General features: G+C 36.4%; 1 protein-coding gene across 1 annotated transcript in view; it reads right to left on the bottom strand.

Annotated features, from left to right (window-relative positions):
• Positions 1 to 2,220: 2,220 nt before the first annotated feature.
• Positions 2,221 to 17,718, bottom strand: part of LOC126376481 (uncharacterized) — a 61,338-nt gene continuing 45,840 nt past the window's right edge. Inside the window, exons 3-6 of the mRNA XM_050023923.1 lie at positions 6,472 to 6,586; positions 5,850 to 6,007; positions 5,338 to 5,486; positions 2,221 to 4,984 (exon numbers count right to left, since the gene is read on the bottom strand). Of these exons, the coding sequence (XP_049879880.1) occupies positions 3,062 to 4,984; positions 5,338 to 5,486; positions 5,850 to 6,007; positions 6,472 to 6,586 (2,345 nt within the window). The 3' untranslated portion in view covers positions 2,221 to 3,061. The remainder of the gene's footprint in view (positions 4,985 to 5,337; positions 5,487 to 5,849; positions 6,008 to 6,471; positions 6,587 to 17,718) is intronic.

The raw sequence follows: 17,718 nt of genomic DNA on the forward strand, positions 1-17,718 counted from the left end.
AATGTACGTAAGCGTAGCATTTTAAGCGTAGCAGACGTAGCAATTCGTAGTATGTGCTGCGTGAAATGTTCCACGAAACATATTTGTAAACTTTTTAATTCATAATTTGTCAAATGTTTTGCAACTTATTGCGATTACGACTTGTATTGTACATCATTGTTAGAGATTCTGCCTGTATTACTTATTCAGTTCAGAGCCTCAACAATGTTCGACGATAGCATCACGTCGCTTAATTTACTTAAGGAGGAAATTAACGACACCGGCCGTCCTTTTGTTGGCTTTTACGATAACAGCGAGGGAAAATATTTATTGTGGGACACTTTAGTTGCTAGTGATTACTTCTTTATTAACTGTAGAGATGTCTATTACGATCTCTTCTTTGCTGATGGAACAAACTCGATTACTGTAGAGTCACAAAGGATTCTACGCAATATTGTCTAGAAACAATCTAGCCACAAAGATAAAAGAGCGAACACTACATTTAATCACCAATATGTCATAATATTAACGTCATAATAGCGTGTTCGTAATTATTATTCAAAGTCGAATAAAAAAAGTGCTTTGTACAATACCTTTATCTCTGAAGAGACCCACTTAGACCACAGGTATAATGTAATTCCTTCAGTGTCCTACTTTTGTGTGGAGTTCAACAGAGTTACAGTGAACCGGTAAACAAAACTGTTTTCCAGGGTTGTGCACCGATGAATATTTGATAAGGCATGAGGGTGAGGTCCACAAAATGCGGGTAGGTAAACATGACACAAGGATGACGTACACCGCTCAACGTACTGAAGTAAGTTGGGTCTAAGGCAGTAGGGATGACCACAGCAGCGCTGAAAACGACACTAGCGCTCGACAATTGTAAAAGCGGTGTATACTTATAGTATATATTGGGCACAAAACGCGCTGACAAACGCCAAGGAACGCAGAGCTAGTTGCTTTCAAAGAAAGGCTTAGCTGCGCTGGATCGCATCCATCCCCCAACAGGTGTGGGAACCGACCCTGCCATTACTTTTATGGTCTTTCCATGTACCACGCACTTATTAAAGCTCGTATATCTCCATTCATGAAGCATTAAGATCTATGAACGCGTATAAAGGCAATTCGCAAAAGAAATATTGTACCGTACTTTTATTTCGCATTTTGGCGGCAGTATTCGTCCAAAATGGAACAGGTAATAGAGATAATAGATATAAATCTATTTTTCCGTTCATTTCCATTACGATGAACAACGTTCAGTCCGTGAGCGATAGAAATCCAACTTAATTAACCGGTTGGCAAGGGAGACTTTCAAGATCTATAATTCAACAACAGACAGAGGTTTTAAAAACAAAAACGAACAAAGATGAGAAGCTTCTAAGAGGCCTTTGTTTTCAATTTTATGAATGTTTTGCTTTTTGTTGTTTTGGAATAAGGAAATTATTTTTATTATATTCCTTATTTAGCAGTCGTCTCCTCCTCATCGCTCTTGATGCGTAGTTTGGTAACCCGACTCGGCGATCGAGATAACAAGTACCCTACTTAAAGTCTGGGTCATAAATCTCCTTTACGTAAGATTTCGTTTAGATTTGTTTTGTTCCAGTAATGGAATGAAAAGATCTTCGTACACTAATTCTTCGTAATTGTGTGTCGAGAGAAAATACCTTTGCATAATATGAGTGAGAATAGGACACTAATAAAAACAACTTCTTATATTGCAAACGTACGGCATTTGTGATAGAATTTATGACATCGAAAAGTTCCAGACGATCTGAGCAAATAGAACTATTCGAATTTGGGGAAAGTTATTGTAAGCAATATTGATAAGCGGTCTATGAGGAAATTGAGTTGGAGTTTCCTGCCTCGTAAGTGGAGGGAGGTGGCGATGAAGCACCGCGCAAATATTGACAGGCGGGTGCTAACTTGCGACTTGCCGCAAACTTGGCTCGACCTTCGTCAACTTTTGCGCCGAGTGGCAAATAAAAACTCCCAACACATGTTCTACGTGTTATATAGCACGCGCGTGTTCGAAAGTGAATATTATTTCCTAACTCGAATACCTTTCATGTTCCTGACTTACGTTTAGTTCAACGTTTTGTGTGCAAGATGGATTTGCATTTTCTATAAGCTTTCTGTTAGCATTTTCACGAACAATTTCTCTGCTTCAGATTTACGGGTAGTTAGTAAGTAAAATGAGTTTCCATTTTAATAAATTTTATTTATAAAATTTTCTTACTCTATGTTACTACATACAGGTAACGACAAATAAATAAAACATGAATACAAAGACTAATAACTACACATATTTTTCATCAATGTTTTAACGTAGCGACCTTGTCAGGACAATGTTTTAAACTTCCTGTAGCTTTAGCCTTCGCGTTCATCGATTAATTCACTTGTGCACAATACTTTACAAAATTTAAACTTCCATAAAAATAATTCTTATTAAACATACATCCATGTTTCTTAACCTAAAATGATATGGTTTGTGAGTGTGTTTTTACTTTTTTTATTGGAAATGATATTAGGTAAAGACTATAATAGTCATGTAAGACATTATGTTACTTGTAATAGATTACTATGATATTTTATTGTACCTAGCTAAGCACTAATTTTGAAGAATCGGAATGGTTTGGCAAATACACGAATCGGAATATTAAAGGTAGAGATATTTAGTACAACTAAACCCACGATTCAATCTAAGAAAAGTACATAATAATGAGTAAAGGTATAGCTATGCTATAGTAAAATACATATTACCAATTGACTAGATTATCTTCCACTATTTTTCTATTCTACATGAATATAAGCATTCAATGAATAAAACAAGCTAATAAAATTAAATTACTTAAGTCAACATCTAGTTTGATACAACCTAAGTCGTGCGTACATAAAAAGATTGCTATGTGTGAAACATTTGATTGCGCTATTTTGACATTGATAAACACAACTCGGTAATTAGCTAAGTGCACCGTGCCATCACAATTATAATGACTGTGATATTCCACTAATTCTATGAATGTTATAATTGTTCAGTCATCATTAGAATTTGTGGCAGTCGAACTAATTATATTGTGAAAGTTTAACCTAGCATACGGAATGGATTGAATTTATTCAATCTATTTGGTGGTGGCTGCGGTCTTCGTGACCTATTGGGCCGGTGCAAAGGTTCATTCGCAGCTGAGAGCAACGGCGAGTTTAAATCGTCTATTGCTTCTGTATCTGTAGAATTCTTATAATCATCATAAGTCTCCGTAATATTATAGATGTCTAGTTTCTCATTTGACGTTGTGTACGAAACATGCGTAGAAGTTGCCAGTTCTGTAGTAGGTTTCACATCCTTTGTTTTATTTACTTTTGGCTCCAATGTGGATACCGATACACTTTCTACTTTAGCTGTCACAACATGTAATTCAGTGCTGGTTATTTTATTACTTGCATGTGGAGGAATATAAGTTGTGGACTGAACTGTGACTGGAGCCGTAGAAATTTCAGAAGATGCAGTTGTAATTGTTTCCTCTTTTGCAATACCAACAGTTGTAACAGCCGTCGAAGTTGCAGTAATATCTTCCTTAAGAGTAGTAATTTGGTGATCAGTTGTAAACATATTAAGTTTATTGTCTTTGCTTACAGTATCTTTGAATTCAGGCACTAAGGTAGTAATTTCAAAAACTGTTTGAGTAGGACTTGCTTTATCATCGTCATTGTCAATTTTTATAGTTACAATTTCATGATTCATTGTAACGTCTTCCAGTTGTATGGTAGTTTTAATCGGAGTCTCAGTAGTGTCATTTTCTCCTTCTTTAAGTCCTGCTTGTGTAAAGGAGGATACAGCGTCACTTATTGAAGATATTTCATCTTCTTTTTTGATGTCTTTAACATCTATATGAGTTGTGCTAATATATGGTGTTTGTGTTGCTGATTCCGTAGTAATATTTTCGGTAATCGCTACGTTCACTGGTGTGGACGCTGCATTTTCGACTTTAAAATTATCAATATTCTTTAAAGTTACTGATTTTGCTACAACTGGTTCTTTCAAAACGACGGTTAGTTCTAAGGTATCATCATCTACCTTATTTTTATTCAATTCCGTCACTAGTGCCGGGGTTGTTTCTATTATTTTAGTTGTTGTGGATGCTTTTTCTGTGGATTTTTCAAATTTAAGTAATTTACCATCAATTTTTAAATTTCTTCCTTTTGGATCTTCATACTTCTCTTTATATTTCTTCGGCAAGCTGGTTTTTACTTTGTCTTTCTTGTAGCTTTCTTTAATAACCGGCTGTAAAGTCATTATTAAAGGTTTGTCTATAATTTCAACCTTATTAGGTTCTTCTGTTGTTATTTTAGGCGTATTTTTACTACTGTAAACATGCAAGTGATCACTATGCTCGTCAAGTAAATTATGTTTACCAAATCGTTGTTCTGCTAGTTGTTGCGCGTGTTTTTCAGCTAGTGATAATACCGTCATATCATCACTCATTTTAGACTTCGCCATTACCAAAGGAGGTACGAAATGATCGGTTGGTTGCGTAAATATTGTTTCAAAGTTTCCATGTCTCGCCAATTCGTCGTGTAACATTTTATGATGCATATGTTTCTCATCTTCTAATTTCTCTGATTGTTCTAGTGTTAAAAAGTTTTCGTTGTTTGCAAGTTTTGGAATGTCATTACTCTGCAAATTGTTGTTATGAATTAAATCTAAGTTGGTATTCTTTTGCGAGTAAATACTGTTAAGTTTGTTTATAATAGTTTCTTGTTTCGTTGGAAGTTTCTCTTGTACCAAGATAGGTGCAGCTGTAGCTTGGATTAATTTCGGTTTGTCTGCTTCATTGTCATGTTCCGTTGTAAGATCTTCCTCTGTAGTCAGTTCAGTAACTGCTTCGAGATCGGTTGTGTTTGCAGTCATATCTGACACTGACCATGTACTTCCTGACACCAGATTGGATGCTGTTGTTAGTTCGTCCTCTTCATTGCATGATAGATCTTTCAGAAGAGCATCGCGTTTCTGGGGAAAACAATAGAATTTGTAAACTGAAATAAGAAAAATGCTCAAAAATCTATGTAGTAAGGCATAATGGACTGCAAACAGATGCTAGATCCAAATTAATGAAATTAAGGAAAAAGACACACATTCATTCATTCATTCATTCATTGTTCTTACGAACATCTAGGGCGATTTTTTGAAAATGTCTATGTAATTTTCATGACGCATGTAATATAATGATTTTCTTAAGCATTGTGTACAAATAAGCGCCTCATAGACCATTGAATTCGATCAACAAAGGTAAAGTAAGGTAGGTAATATTACGCCTACACTTTCAAAAATTTATCCACTTATTGCTATATAGTAGAACTTACCACATTCCCAGTACACTGGACTCGCTTTACTCCAGCCAGGCCGCAGTCAGCAGTCAGTTGCACGGCGGCGCTCTCTGGTAAGTACAGGATGGTGAGTGCTGGTAACGCTCGCACCATGCAGCCTTCGTTTCCAAGCGCCCATTGTGGTACTGTGAACGGAACAATATGGATTAAAATCGAAATTAATAGAAGCAAATCCTATTTATCTCATATTCATCTTTGTTTATTTTTCCAAGATTGGCTCATCATACTCGTTCAACGCAGAGTAGCGACGTCAAATTCTATGTAAAATATATGAGCCAGTACCATACTTGACTGTTAGACATAATAAGTAGTATTCTTTCGAACTTCCTACTTATACTACATAGTAGTATACATGCATAATTACATACATATGTACATACATAGTTATCTACATAGTTATAGTAGTAGTCCTACTAAGGGATGATTTGGCCTAACATGAAATGCACCTACCTAAGGTGACTTACTCTAGTTAAATAGGATTTTTTTACCAGGCAGTTCACAAATGAAGGAGGCGACAGTGGGCCCGCCGCATGCGCGTGCTTCCCAGCGATAATCGGCGGCGGGATCGGCGGCTGCACACAGTGGCGCTGTGCGGGCATCAGGCGCCGAGCTCCAATAGCCGTCGCCACTTAGACCGCGGTAGTCACTGTCATTTCAATAATCTTAGTAAAAACGTAGTAAGTGACAAAAGATGAATGAAAGAAGAAGACATAGTGTTTCGACCAAAAAAATATTCGGTTTTACATAAAAACATAACTTTAAAATCTTTAATATTGTGTAGATGCAAATTCCGCTACGCCTTAGGTGTGGCGCGTAGTTGTTACGAAAGTGCATTGTTTACGAATGTGTCAGAAAATGCTGGATGTGTTAAGTGGTTGAAAGTCTGCTAAGTTCTCCTTTATAGTTAGCTACAGCTTTCACTTGTAGATTATATACGTTTTTTTATTTTATTTATTAAAAGTTTTCCTGAATAAACAGAGTGAAATAACTGATTAACATTTTAAGTTGAACGTTATTTCGGTTAACCTGTTAATCCCGATCTACACATCCCTGTTAAAATACCAGGCATGTGTAGATCTTAGTAGAGGGAATATTTTGAAAGAAACTTACGTCCATGTGAAGTCTCCATCTGGGTTGCTGCGAATAAGACCGACCCACACAGCACTGGAGATGTCTAGTTCTTTGAGGTATGCTCGCACGGCATCATACTGCGCTGTCGTATCCACTGTAACAATAAAATCAAGTATTATCATTTGATACTTTTTAAAAGTTTTACTAAAATCAGAACTTAATAGACATCAATTCATAACAAGTTGCTGCAAGCAACGTGGTTTCCATTCCTTTATTAATAAAATTCAAAAAATAAAATATACCATCCTTAATTTAAAGCGAAGATAGAACAAAATTGTACACTACGTAACGATAACAAACAACGAACAAAGCACAAAAGAAACGTTCTGGATTGTCGACTTTAGAACACCGATATTGTTATCTTTACTGGCTTCACCGACGTTACTGCGGCGTCCTTCTTGCTGTCGCATTTAAATGATATCATAAATTCAGCTGACTCCCCCACTCAGGTGTATAGAACATGTATTATACCCTGATTCCTCTCAGAGATACGGATATCTCTAAGGTACCGCGTAACCGCTTCCAGTTATGCATCCGAGAACGCTCAGAACGTAACGTAGAGGTAATGCCAAGCCGATATCAGAATCTCGAAGGCATTATCAGAATTCCAATTCCATGTTTCGAGAAGGCGATTTTCTTAACTTGTTTGTGATTCAATCATCCACCAGCAAATCACTTTTTTAATTTAAAACGGGCCCCGCTTATCAGAGCCGGATGAAATATTGGAAAACTATTTTTCAATTTTGGCAGTCTGCACGAGACCAATAAAAGGCAAATGGAAAAAAAAATCAAGCCCCACAAATGTTCACGTAGAACGGAACCAAACGGTTGTCTGTTTTTGTTCTGTTGGGTTTATTTTATTTACTTGTATGACGTATAACCTTGTTTACAGACAACGCCCGAGGGGTCGCTCATATCGGATGATCTTATCAGCACCTCCAGATTTACATCAGCTTTGTCAACTTTGCTAACAAACCGCTCTACAATCTCACTCTTCCATCTTATTCGAATTTGTTAAAGAACCGTTCAATACGAACAATAAGCACGTAAACAACTTAAAAGATTAAATAGATTTTCAATAAGGTACGTTCATTCTGCAACAATATACACCGCAGGTATCACAAAGCAGTATACAGATGGCTTATCGTAAACGTACGCAGATTGACGTCGGTCCTAATCACTATATTACTCATTCACGCCGGCTGATACAATCGGGGCTGATTGACAGCCCCATTCCAGGTGTCAAATAACACAGGAAACTACGACGTTCAGTATTGGCACAAGAAGGAAATTTGCATTACCGCGGTGAAGTCAGTGCGAGGTCGACAAGTCGGTCGTATTCAAACACGTTTACTTGAACCGTCAACCCGCAAAGCTTTGCGAACTTGTTAGCCTTCATTACTGATTACTCATGGAGAGAGGGAAATGTTGGAATACAGCTAAAAGCCTATTTCTATCGTTTTAGAAAGTCACTCATACGCCGACGCGTAGAGAGTACCTACAAATATTTGTGACTTCCGGGAAATATTTCGTTACCAACTTTATTACCTATTAATATCTTCAGTCGAATCATTTTACTCAAAAATAAAACCAATTTCCCTAATTGAATCTTACCCGTTCTAGAGAGTTGAGGGAACTGAAATTAATTGGTTAAATTCAATGGAAATTTTCATATCAGCCGGTGTATTGATTGGCTCGCTAACCTCGCTATTGAGCCGGCCATAGAGAAAGAAAAGCCCGACAAATCCTTTCAGAACTCATAACAAAAGAGGATTAACTGAGTCTGCAATAACACGATGTATGGCAACCAGTTTTTATCGGATGAATGTAATTCTCATCGAAAATAGAAAAAGGGAGTTTTTAATTAAATATCCTCTCCGTGTTCTGTAAGACACGATGGGTGGGTTAGCTTATTAAACTTTGAGAATACTTCATTAATTTAACTTAAAACTCTTCAAGTTTATTTTATAATTAACTTAGACGTTTGCGTAAGTACTCTATTCTCTACAGAGTTCTCTTATTTATTCAGATACAAAAAGTCAGGTAACATTTTTATTTTACGAGAAGCTGTAGCTGATGAATAAAACAAAGTCTGTCTGAGCTCTGTAATTGGATTTGGGACACACATTTTTTATTCTATACGTAAATTCTGTTTCAAAATGTACGTCGAAATTCAAAAGCTCATATATGTTATCAATTTCTGCTTGCGTTTGATATCGCAGATTGAGATCGTTTGGAGGCTAAGCCTTGTATATTTCATATCAGCTGTAAGCTGGTGTGTGTGTGGCGCATGGGTTGGCGGTGGGCCAACCATCGCGACTGAGAAAACTCCCGGGAACCGCCAAGTCAATATTTGTGATGCCATTTAACTGTCCCACCCGCTACTTACAATGTTTATTGCTCGCTTATCCCCGTTAAGTTGCTTTTTTAAATTTAAATACGACGTTACCTTTGCAATTTTCTTGCACTTATCTCGATTACGTTGCCTAGTGAAAACCTCGTAAAGCGGATTTTTAGAAAATCACATTCGGATGTGATTTTTGTTAACAAAACCTCGCAATAGACACATATTTATTTATTTTATTTATTTATTCATTCATTGCACTCTCAAGCAGTTAAGGTGTTACATGGTAGTAGGTACCTTAACTGCTTGTGACTTTGCAACGCGCACGCTAGTTTTAATCTAGATAATTTGTAGTTTTTTTCCCCCGAAATTAACTCAACGTTCAGTATAGTTTTTTTGACGTGGCTTATCGTAGAATTGACATATGGGGAGCGCTGAAGGCTTGCCTGGTACAAGAACAGACTTTTATTTAAAAAAATGCGGTTTTGTAAGGCGATGCGTTGCCTTTGATATTGATAATGCGATTTACAAAATTCTGTGAAAAAGTTTGTTTCTAAAATATATGTGTATACTAATTTTTACGGGTGATTAGATGTTAAATAAGGTAAAATACAATTAAGTAACCTGTTAATAAAACACACTGTCGGACCAGCCTCATGGAGGGGAGAAAAGAAAAGAAAAACTACTTGTACCAATGACAGCGTTTGACGAGGTTGCCATTTGAATGCCTATTAAAATTACTAAAATATGCAGAGCGACAGCATTAATTTTGTTTCCTCGGCGTTACAGGATGTATCAAAACATTCCATGGTTCTGCATACAATTAGAATACGAGGCTGCATGTTACGCCCCTTGTTTCCAGTTCCATTATGTATAAAAAGTTAAAATGCAGTACGAAAAACACGAAGAATGTTGTTTTAAATTTGTAACAGCTTCGCAGAGCACGACGGCTTTTACGTGTAATTTTAACAGAGATTTTCTCTTTTCTTATCTCGAGCTCTAGATCTTGAAGTAAAGGGAAATCAGGAAATTTATATTAGATTGTGAAGCGAGCCAGCCACAATTTAGGCCCGAGGGATCTCAATAACTACATTTGCTGCTATTTGTAGCGGAGACCGTGCTCGCTGCGATATTTTATTCGGCTATATTGTTGTACGGCGAATTTTACTGCCAATAACCCTGACGTAGTGTATGTTTGCCGCTCTGGGACGTGATCCTAATTCTAATGCGAGGGTAATTCTCGTACAGGTTTAGTGTAGATTTGGCTCTTTAGGTTTCCAGGTTACTAAACCCAGCATTACCCATTGCAGGGTAATTCTGAGACCATTGCAACTAATCATCCTTTATCTTACGGCTCAGCGAATAGCTTAATTTCCTGGCTCGTGTATGCTTCATTAACGGCTTTAGAAAAAACAGCAACGCTTTATACATTATTTACTTAGGTTCTTAAATTTAATTACGTATTTCAGCCTACGTAGATGACAAAATATGTGGTAAAATGTTACAGCCAATCTAAACATACCACGGTTTAGACCGAGAGGACGACCAAAAACAAGATGGGCGGATGTGGTCAAAAAGGACCTGTGCATGTGCAATGTCTCCGAGAACGACACGTCTGATAGAGTGAAGTGGAAGAGAAGTACGAAAAAGGCAGACCCCACTATCAGATGGGAATAATAAATGCTAAGGAGAGAGAGAGTAGATGACAAAATATAAAAAATAAAAGTATACAAACTAAAAGCCAACTACGGGAAAATCACCTGCTAAACATCACTATCACTATCTAAACTCTATAATACACATAGCGGTCTAACACATAACCATCCTTTTGCTTCGACACAGTCGGGTAAAAAGAACATAAATAAGTTACAGTACCGTTACTTAGGTGTAAGGCTGAACCATTTTTCCTTCGTCGTTTTTCGAATATCTAGGGATACTCGTAAGTATATATAGATGCTCTAAATAGGAGTAAACTGGTGTGGGTGCGGAGTGCTCGAGGCTCGAGACAAGTGCAGATACACGTGACGAGACGAGCCAAATCCCGGATGTCAACGCCCGGGGCTCACGTACTGATTGACACTACAGAATGCCTTCACGCAACATCCCTTTGAGGGGAGATGTAATTTTGGTATAGTACATCTTATAAACGTAATTAGCAATGCATAATTTAAAGCTGGGAAGGGTTCTGCATTGTTCGGACCAGATCTCGAGAACCACCGAATACTTAAGGTATGCGATTTTTACTGTCATTATTATTATTTTTTATTTGTAGAATGTAATTTAAAGATAGGAAGGGTTCTGCATTGTTCGGACCAAATCTCTAGAACTACGTAATACTTAAAATATGCGATTTTTACTGTCATTATTATTTTATTTTATTTAGAGAACGTACACAATAATTATACATTAAATGAACTAGATATGCATGAGACGATGCTAATAACAAGTTCCCGCCAATAGAACATGTATATTATTATGATCTGCATTTGTTTAAGAATAATATGTATAGTCGTTGCCAAATTAAAAGCTCTTATGTGTCGCCCCCACCAATTTTTTTTTTTTTATCAGGATCGAATAGTATTTTGCTCCTAAAACATTCAGTACAAACTCTTATGCAAGTAAATATCAATTATCTTTTAATATTTTTAACACACAGTCATACAAAAAAAAATCAGGTGGAAGATTTTTTAATTTCTGTAAAATTGTCCCGATTGCACATAATAGATATGACTTGACTAAAGACTGTACCCAGTGTAAAGCTGGGTTGGGTCAAATCGCGAGTATCAAACACGAGCAGGTTTATAAATCTAGCTTAATTTGATAACAGATTTAAGTTATTTGATACTTGACTTTATTCTTTGTTTTCTACTGTCATACCACTTAAATAGTAGGTTTTTATTTTATTACGTAACTTATTGTAGATTTGCCGCAGGTAGCATTAACTACTTGGCCGGACAAATGGGGAGCGCTGCAGGCTCTCACCCAGTACAAAATTAAATAGTAGGTAAGATATTAAATCTATATTTAAAAGGAAAACATTTATTTCAAAGAAAATAGATTGATTGGGTCGAGGCTATCTACTCTCGGAAATTACTACGCCGTTTAGTGTCACCGAGAAATATTACTTTCCAGAACGTTCTACAAGACATCTAGATAAATCAATAGACTGATAACTTTATAATAATAATTTATTTGGAACACTTATAGCAGACTTATTGCTGTTAGAAAAATAAATAACGCAAATTATGCAAGAAAAAAAGAATGTAAGTAAATCACAAAAAGAACGGATAACTTCAATTCCATTTTCAAATTATCCTTAATCGACGACTGTTTTATTTAAAATATGAAATTCAAGGTAATAAATCAACCTGATAAACTTACTAATTTTAAATTTGGAACGTTTGAAAGAAAAAGAAAGGACTTATCGAGGAAACGTGTCAAAGTAATAAATCAAATATTCGGTGCGCGGCGTGGTGGCGGGATAAACCGACGGCTACCGTTGCCAATAACAACTTTTTTATTTATCGGTTACAAGCAGCAAAATACATGAGAATAAAATGAAACTGGCACTACTGGATATATTTTTTTTTAGGTGAATCGGTTGGCGCGTTCCTTTTTACTTGAGAATGATGAAGGGTAGAGGTAATAGAGCACCCACTTTTTTACGTAACGCGTTTTGTTGATAAGTGAATAAAAACACAGAACAGTTGGAAGTTGAATTATATCATAATCTTCTTCTTTGCGAGTCGATGGCGATCGATACTAAATTTTTGTTGACCAATAATTAGCCACGCTATCATAATTAAAACACATAATAACGGGTTCTTACCGCGTTTAAAGTAGGGATATGAGACTCCCGATATTTCGACACTGTTGCAAGTGCCATGATCACGGGATGACTGATGAGATTGGAGTGGAGTGGAGTAGGTAGATCCATAATTTTCTACGGGCAGACATATCTGTCTACCCTCTTTCTTTGCCACTTGTTGATTTATTTGATATCGGAATTGAATTATATTGTCTAAAGGCTTAATTTATTAACTTCTATAAATTGGCACGTTAATTCCTACTACGTAAAGAACGGTAACTCTCCGCCCCGCACCAATTCGTATCGGGCGCCAACCTCACCCCCTCTGGGTTTTACTTTAGTCTCAAATAGCCGCAAGCCGGTGAGGAGTAAGGGAGAGAAACGCAGACTGTGTCTCGCTCGCACTTACGCATTAGGCGACGCATGGTATTAATGAGTTTTATGCATGATGTGACCGTGGTTTGAAGTTTGTACAAAACACACTACATAGTTCCTTACTCGAATATTTTTTTTACATTGCTTCTTATTACTTTCAATTGCTTAAAGTACAAGCATTTAGGTACAATTTATATATTTTTTTGTTTTTTTTTTCTTCTGCACTGGTTATAGGATGCTAATCAAGAAATAGAAGACGCAGATGATCAATTAAAAATCCCAATTTTCTATTGAATTATTTACGAAATAAAATTATTTAAATTACTTTAAATTCAAACAAGTTCCATACAAAAAAAAGTACTTTTGTGTTTTTATCGTTTCACCAACTCATGCACATTCACCGTTTATATTTTGTTTACATTAAGTTAGATAATAAATTCTCATGAAGTGAAATGTAAATTTCTTTTGAGAATAAAGATTTATTTAACCTGAATACATGTTGAAAAACGAACCGACTGAAACCTTTTAAAATACAAGAATTTAAAGGTTTCTGAACGAATTATGCAATATTAAAAAAATGTAATAGGGCTAGACGAAGAGCGCCTGAAACGAAATCAACTTTCAAGTAGGTATTTCAGGTAAAAGAAATATTATATTTTATTTGCATTAACAATGGTTATTAGGAACTAGTAGTTAGAATTTCCTTTTAAGCAAAACAATACCTGTGCCTGGAGACTCCGCTCCTTCATAGCAGAGTTTACACAAAAGAGAGGAAAAAGACACTTAGGTAGTATAAAAATATAATAATTATTTTCAGTTAGGTATTATCTTGTCTTGAGGAGCTCGGTGGCGCAGCGGTTAACGCGCTCGATCTGCGATTGTTGAAGTTAAGCAACCTTCGCAAAGGCCGGTCATAGGATGGGTGACCACAAAGAAAAAAGTTTTCATCTCGAACTCCTCCGTGCTTCGGAAGGCACGTTAAACTGTTGGTCCCGGTTGCATTAGCAGTCGTTAGTAACCACCAATCCGCACTGGGCCCGCGTGGTGGTTTAAGGCCCGATTTCCCTATCCATCCAGGGAAGGCCCGTGTCCCAGCAGTGGGGACGTTAATGGGCTGGTGATGATTATCTTGTCTTGAACTAGGTAGAAGATTGCCCTTATTCGTTTACATTGCCTTTAGTATTCCGGGAAGCGTATTATTATGTTGTAGTCAAAGACCGATACGTAGCCCTTCCGAGAATTGACTTGTCTATCATAGATTTGACCACCGCCCCTGGGCGAACCCCAGTTTACCTGTAGATTCTTATTTCGACTTTTGACTGATGTATTTTAGTCAATCCCAGAAATACCTTTTGGGTTTTCATTTGTTAATTACTACCACTAAACAATGCGTAAATATATTATGTTTTTTTCTGCTGAATAAATATTTTTCTTTCTTTTTTTATTTATTTCTTATAGGTAGAACCACATACTTAACAATAAAAATTATCATACATTTTCCTCGTGGATAATTTATATACTTAATAAAATATATTATTATGATTTTCATTATTATGTACTTATGTCGTTTCCATATCTCGGGCCTATCGAGTCCCGGACTTTTTTAACGCGTGCATAGGGCCGAAGCCAACACGTGAGTGTGCCCCTTGAGACAATTTAATCTAAATGTGTTAATGTTATTATTGTGATATTCGAAAAATGAATTACCTACAGCGATTTCTGTAGAAGCAACAAAATGCCGATAAAATGAACCAGGAAGAAAAGGCTTAATTTACACGCACATAGAACAGAGTTTAACAAGGAATCGGGGTAGTTCCTATGTTTCATTTCTAATTGTTACGGCTTCAGGATCGGATTCCCCGCCCCTTGAAACAATCCCTTATTAATTGACAGAAAGGTGTGTCCAGATAGACAGAACAAGGTTCCAATATAAGAAAACAATCGTATTTTAGGGTTCCGAACCTCAAAAGAAAATACGGAATAATAATCATTTCACTTGCACCTGCCTCTGGAGTAGAAAATTTGCAATCGCGCCGGTATTATTGTTCTAAGAGGAATAATTATACTATGAAATTCAATATATATAAACACAACTATATATATAGTTGTTAATCAATTGCTGTTCGTTTGTTTTCCTAAAACTCGAGAAAGGCTTTGGCCGTTTTGGCTGATTTTGATTTTGAAATGTTTGTCTTACTACATGCATAGCGACTCTATATAAAGTTATAATATAAAATGTAATTATCATCACTAATTGAAGAGCCACACTCTTGTCGGTGTAGCATTCTCCATTCTTGTCTATCAAATGCCAATTCTTTCACTTCCTTACGAGTTGACACGACGTTCGCGTTCTCTTTAATCTGTTCCATGTAAGCTCTTCTTGGTCTTCCCCCTCCTCTCTTTCCTTGTAGCTTCCCAAAACTCTAAGTCAAAATTTAAATGTGATTATATTGAAGAAAAATACGAAATAAAGGTCAAAATCAAAAGCTTAAACCACTTACTGCTCAAACAATATAAGTCATTCTGTACAACAAGTTATATTAAAATGTTATCTTATTTTGCAGATCACTAAAGTGTAACAGTCTTAATGGTCCCTCCACTTAATGCTTTTAGTCCCTTTAAATTTGAAAGCAAGCTCGTCTCTTAGGGGCGTTTATTTTTGCTCCCAGCAGATATCAAGCTATAGCATAGTAACATAGTAAAATGAAAACAGTAGGTAAATGGCTGGATATCATACCCCAAACTAAGCCGTTCCGCCAAGCCAAGCAAGTGACGCCTTAAAAAACCATAGGTCCGTTTCACGAAAAATAGATTATGGTTGCAAATCTCAAACATAAACCGTACGTCAATAAAAAAAAACAAACAAGACCCAACGCACATACATACAACACACATAGATACGTTATCTTATCACACGATCTCGTGGTGCAGCCGTCGTTAATATAGGTTGATAGTTTGGATCTTGTGTGTAGTTCGCCTGCCGGTTACGTTTTACTGTGGCTATTTAGTAGGAAGCGATACTTAAGTGCATCTCTCCGAAACATGTTTATTAATTGCCAAACAGCGCTTGAGATTCTTAGGAAGGAATATCGCATGTCAATTAAAAATAGGTGTATTTTGAAATGTCGTGGGATGAAACAGTTCGGATGTTATGTACAAGGTGTTGAAAACGTAAGTGGAAGATAGCTTACCTAATTAGGTATTGAAAACTAATTTGATTAGCTTTAAAAAAGTTAGAGTTGTTAATGTTTTAAGTCTTAAATTTTTATTAGGGCCCTTTTTAGCAGCTAACTGAAGAACAATACTGAAGAATAATACACGAAAACCGATCCAAAAATGACATGAATTGTAGCTACAATATTAAAAAAAACTAAATAGACTAAAAAAAAAATATTTTTCTGCTAGTATACTATACAATTACAGTTATTTGGGATTTAAATTCCAATATCAATCTCAAATCTAAACATTGTTTCGCGTACAGTTACTAATTTCGAATATATCCATACTACTTATATTCAAAAACAAATTTCGGTCCTTATTTTTCTCTGTAAAGGGTCGCCTGCATAAAATATTTAAAATGTACCGTCGCATTGATAAGCTGAGTAAACAGATAGGACTATTAGATAAAACCTTTTCAGGGAAATTGGAACCGCCCATCCGTAAAAGATGAGAGAAAGGACATCTTTTAAGGATGTTTATCAACGATCAGAGATTGAAGGCATTAAATCTGTTCAGAGGAAAAAATTAACAATTTGTTTGTATTCTGAGAAAGTTTACCCCATGTGCGAGCAGACACGAGAGGAGCCTTTCGTAATTGAAATGTAAACTTGGCAATAAATTCTTGCTTCATCTCTCTTGCAGGGCGAGACATAATTTATTCAAGAAATCTTAGCCATTTGTAAAGTCGGGTCGTCGTAAACAACCGAGTGTTCGTTGCGAGTATCTGTTCTAAGGGTCGTTCACTCGCCCCCTGCTGTCTGACGCTATGCAAATTGACTGGATTACCTTCTTCGCGGTACATCGTACGGCCAAGATCAGCGCTCAAGAGATATTGTTAAAGGGTTTATTCCTATAGAAAATCTAGCTCATTTTCCCCTATTTTGAATGGGAACTGATTGCTGAATATATGTATGTTAGTTTATGTTGTATTCGTTGGCTTTCATTTTCGCTAGAGCTAGAACGAAGTTGAGTGAATTTACTTTGGCTACGTGCCGCGGAACGGTTAGCGCTTCTGTCCGTAGTTACGAGTAATTGTAACAGCTTTCTATACCCTTTTCTACTATTCCTTGTAACTGGGGCACGAAGTCGCTAGAAGTTTTAGTGACGCGTTTCTAAAATACAAACTTGATAACTTGAGTAACTTAAATTGGTACTTACCCAAAATATATAGTGATTTATTCAACATTGATTGGAGGCAGATACGTTTATTACTCTTTGTAATATCGCTTGTAATAACAACGAACACAATAGCCTACAGCAAGAAAGTTCGTGTCTGAAGTGATTGAGATTATTCGCGATCGAAATAAAGGAGAGAAATTCAAACTCCAGGCCTCGGGCGGGCAAACATCGCCATTAAGAGATTGATTCAGGGCCATTCGCTGGAATGTATTCAAAAGTGCGAATAAATTTAATAACACGAACGAAAGCTTCCGATTTTCTCACCAATTTGTAAAAGTACAAAGCTTTTTAAAATTCATTT

This window comes from Pectinophora gossypiella, chromosome 1 (assembly GCF_024362695.1).
Source record: "Pectinophora gossypiella chromosome 1, ilPecGoss1.1, whole genome shotgun sequence".
NCBI classification, from domain to species: Eukaryota; Metazoa; Arthropoda; class Insecta; order Lepidoptera; family Gelechiidae; genus Pectinophora; species Pectinophora gossypiella.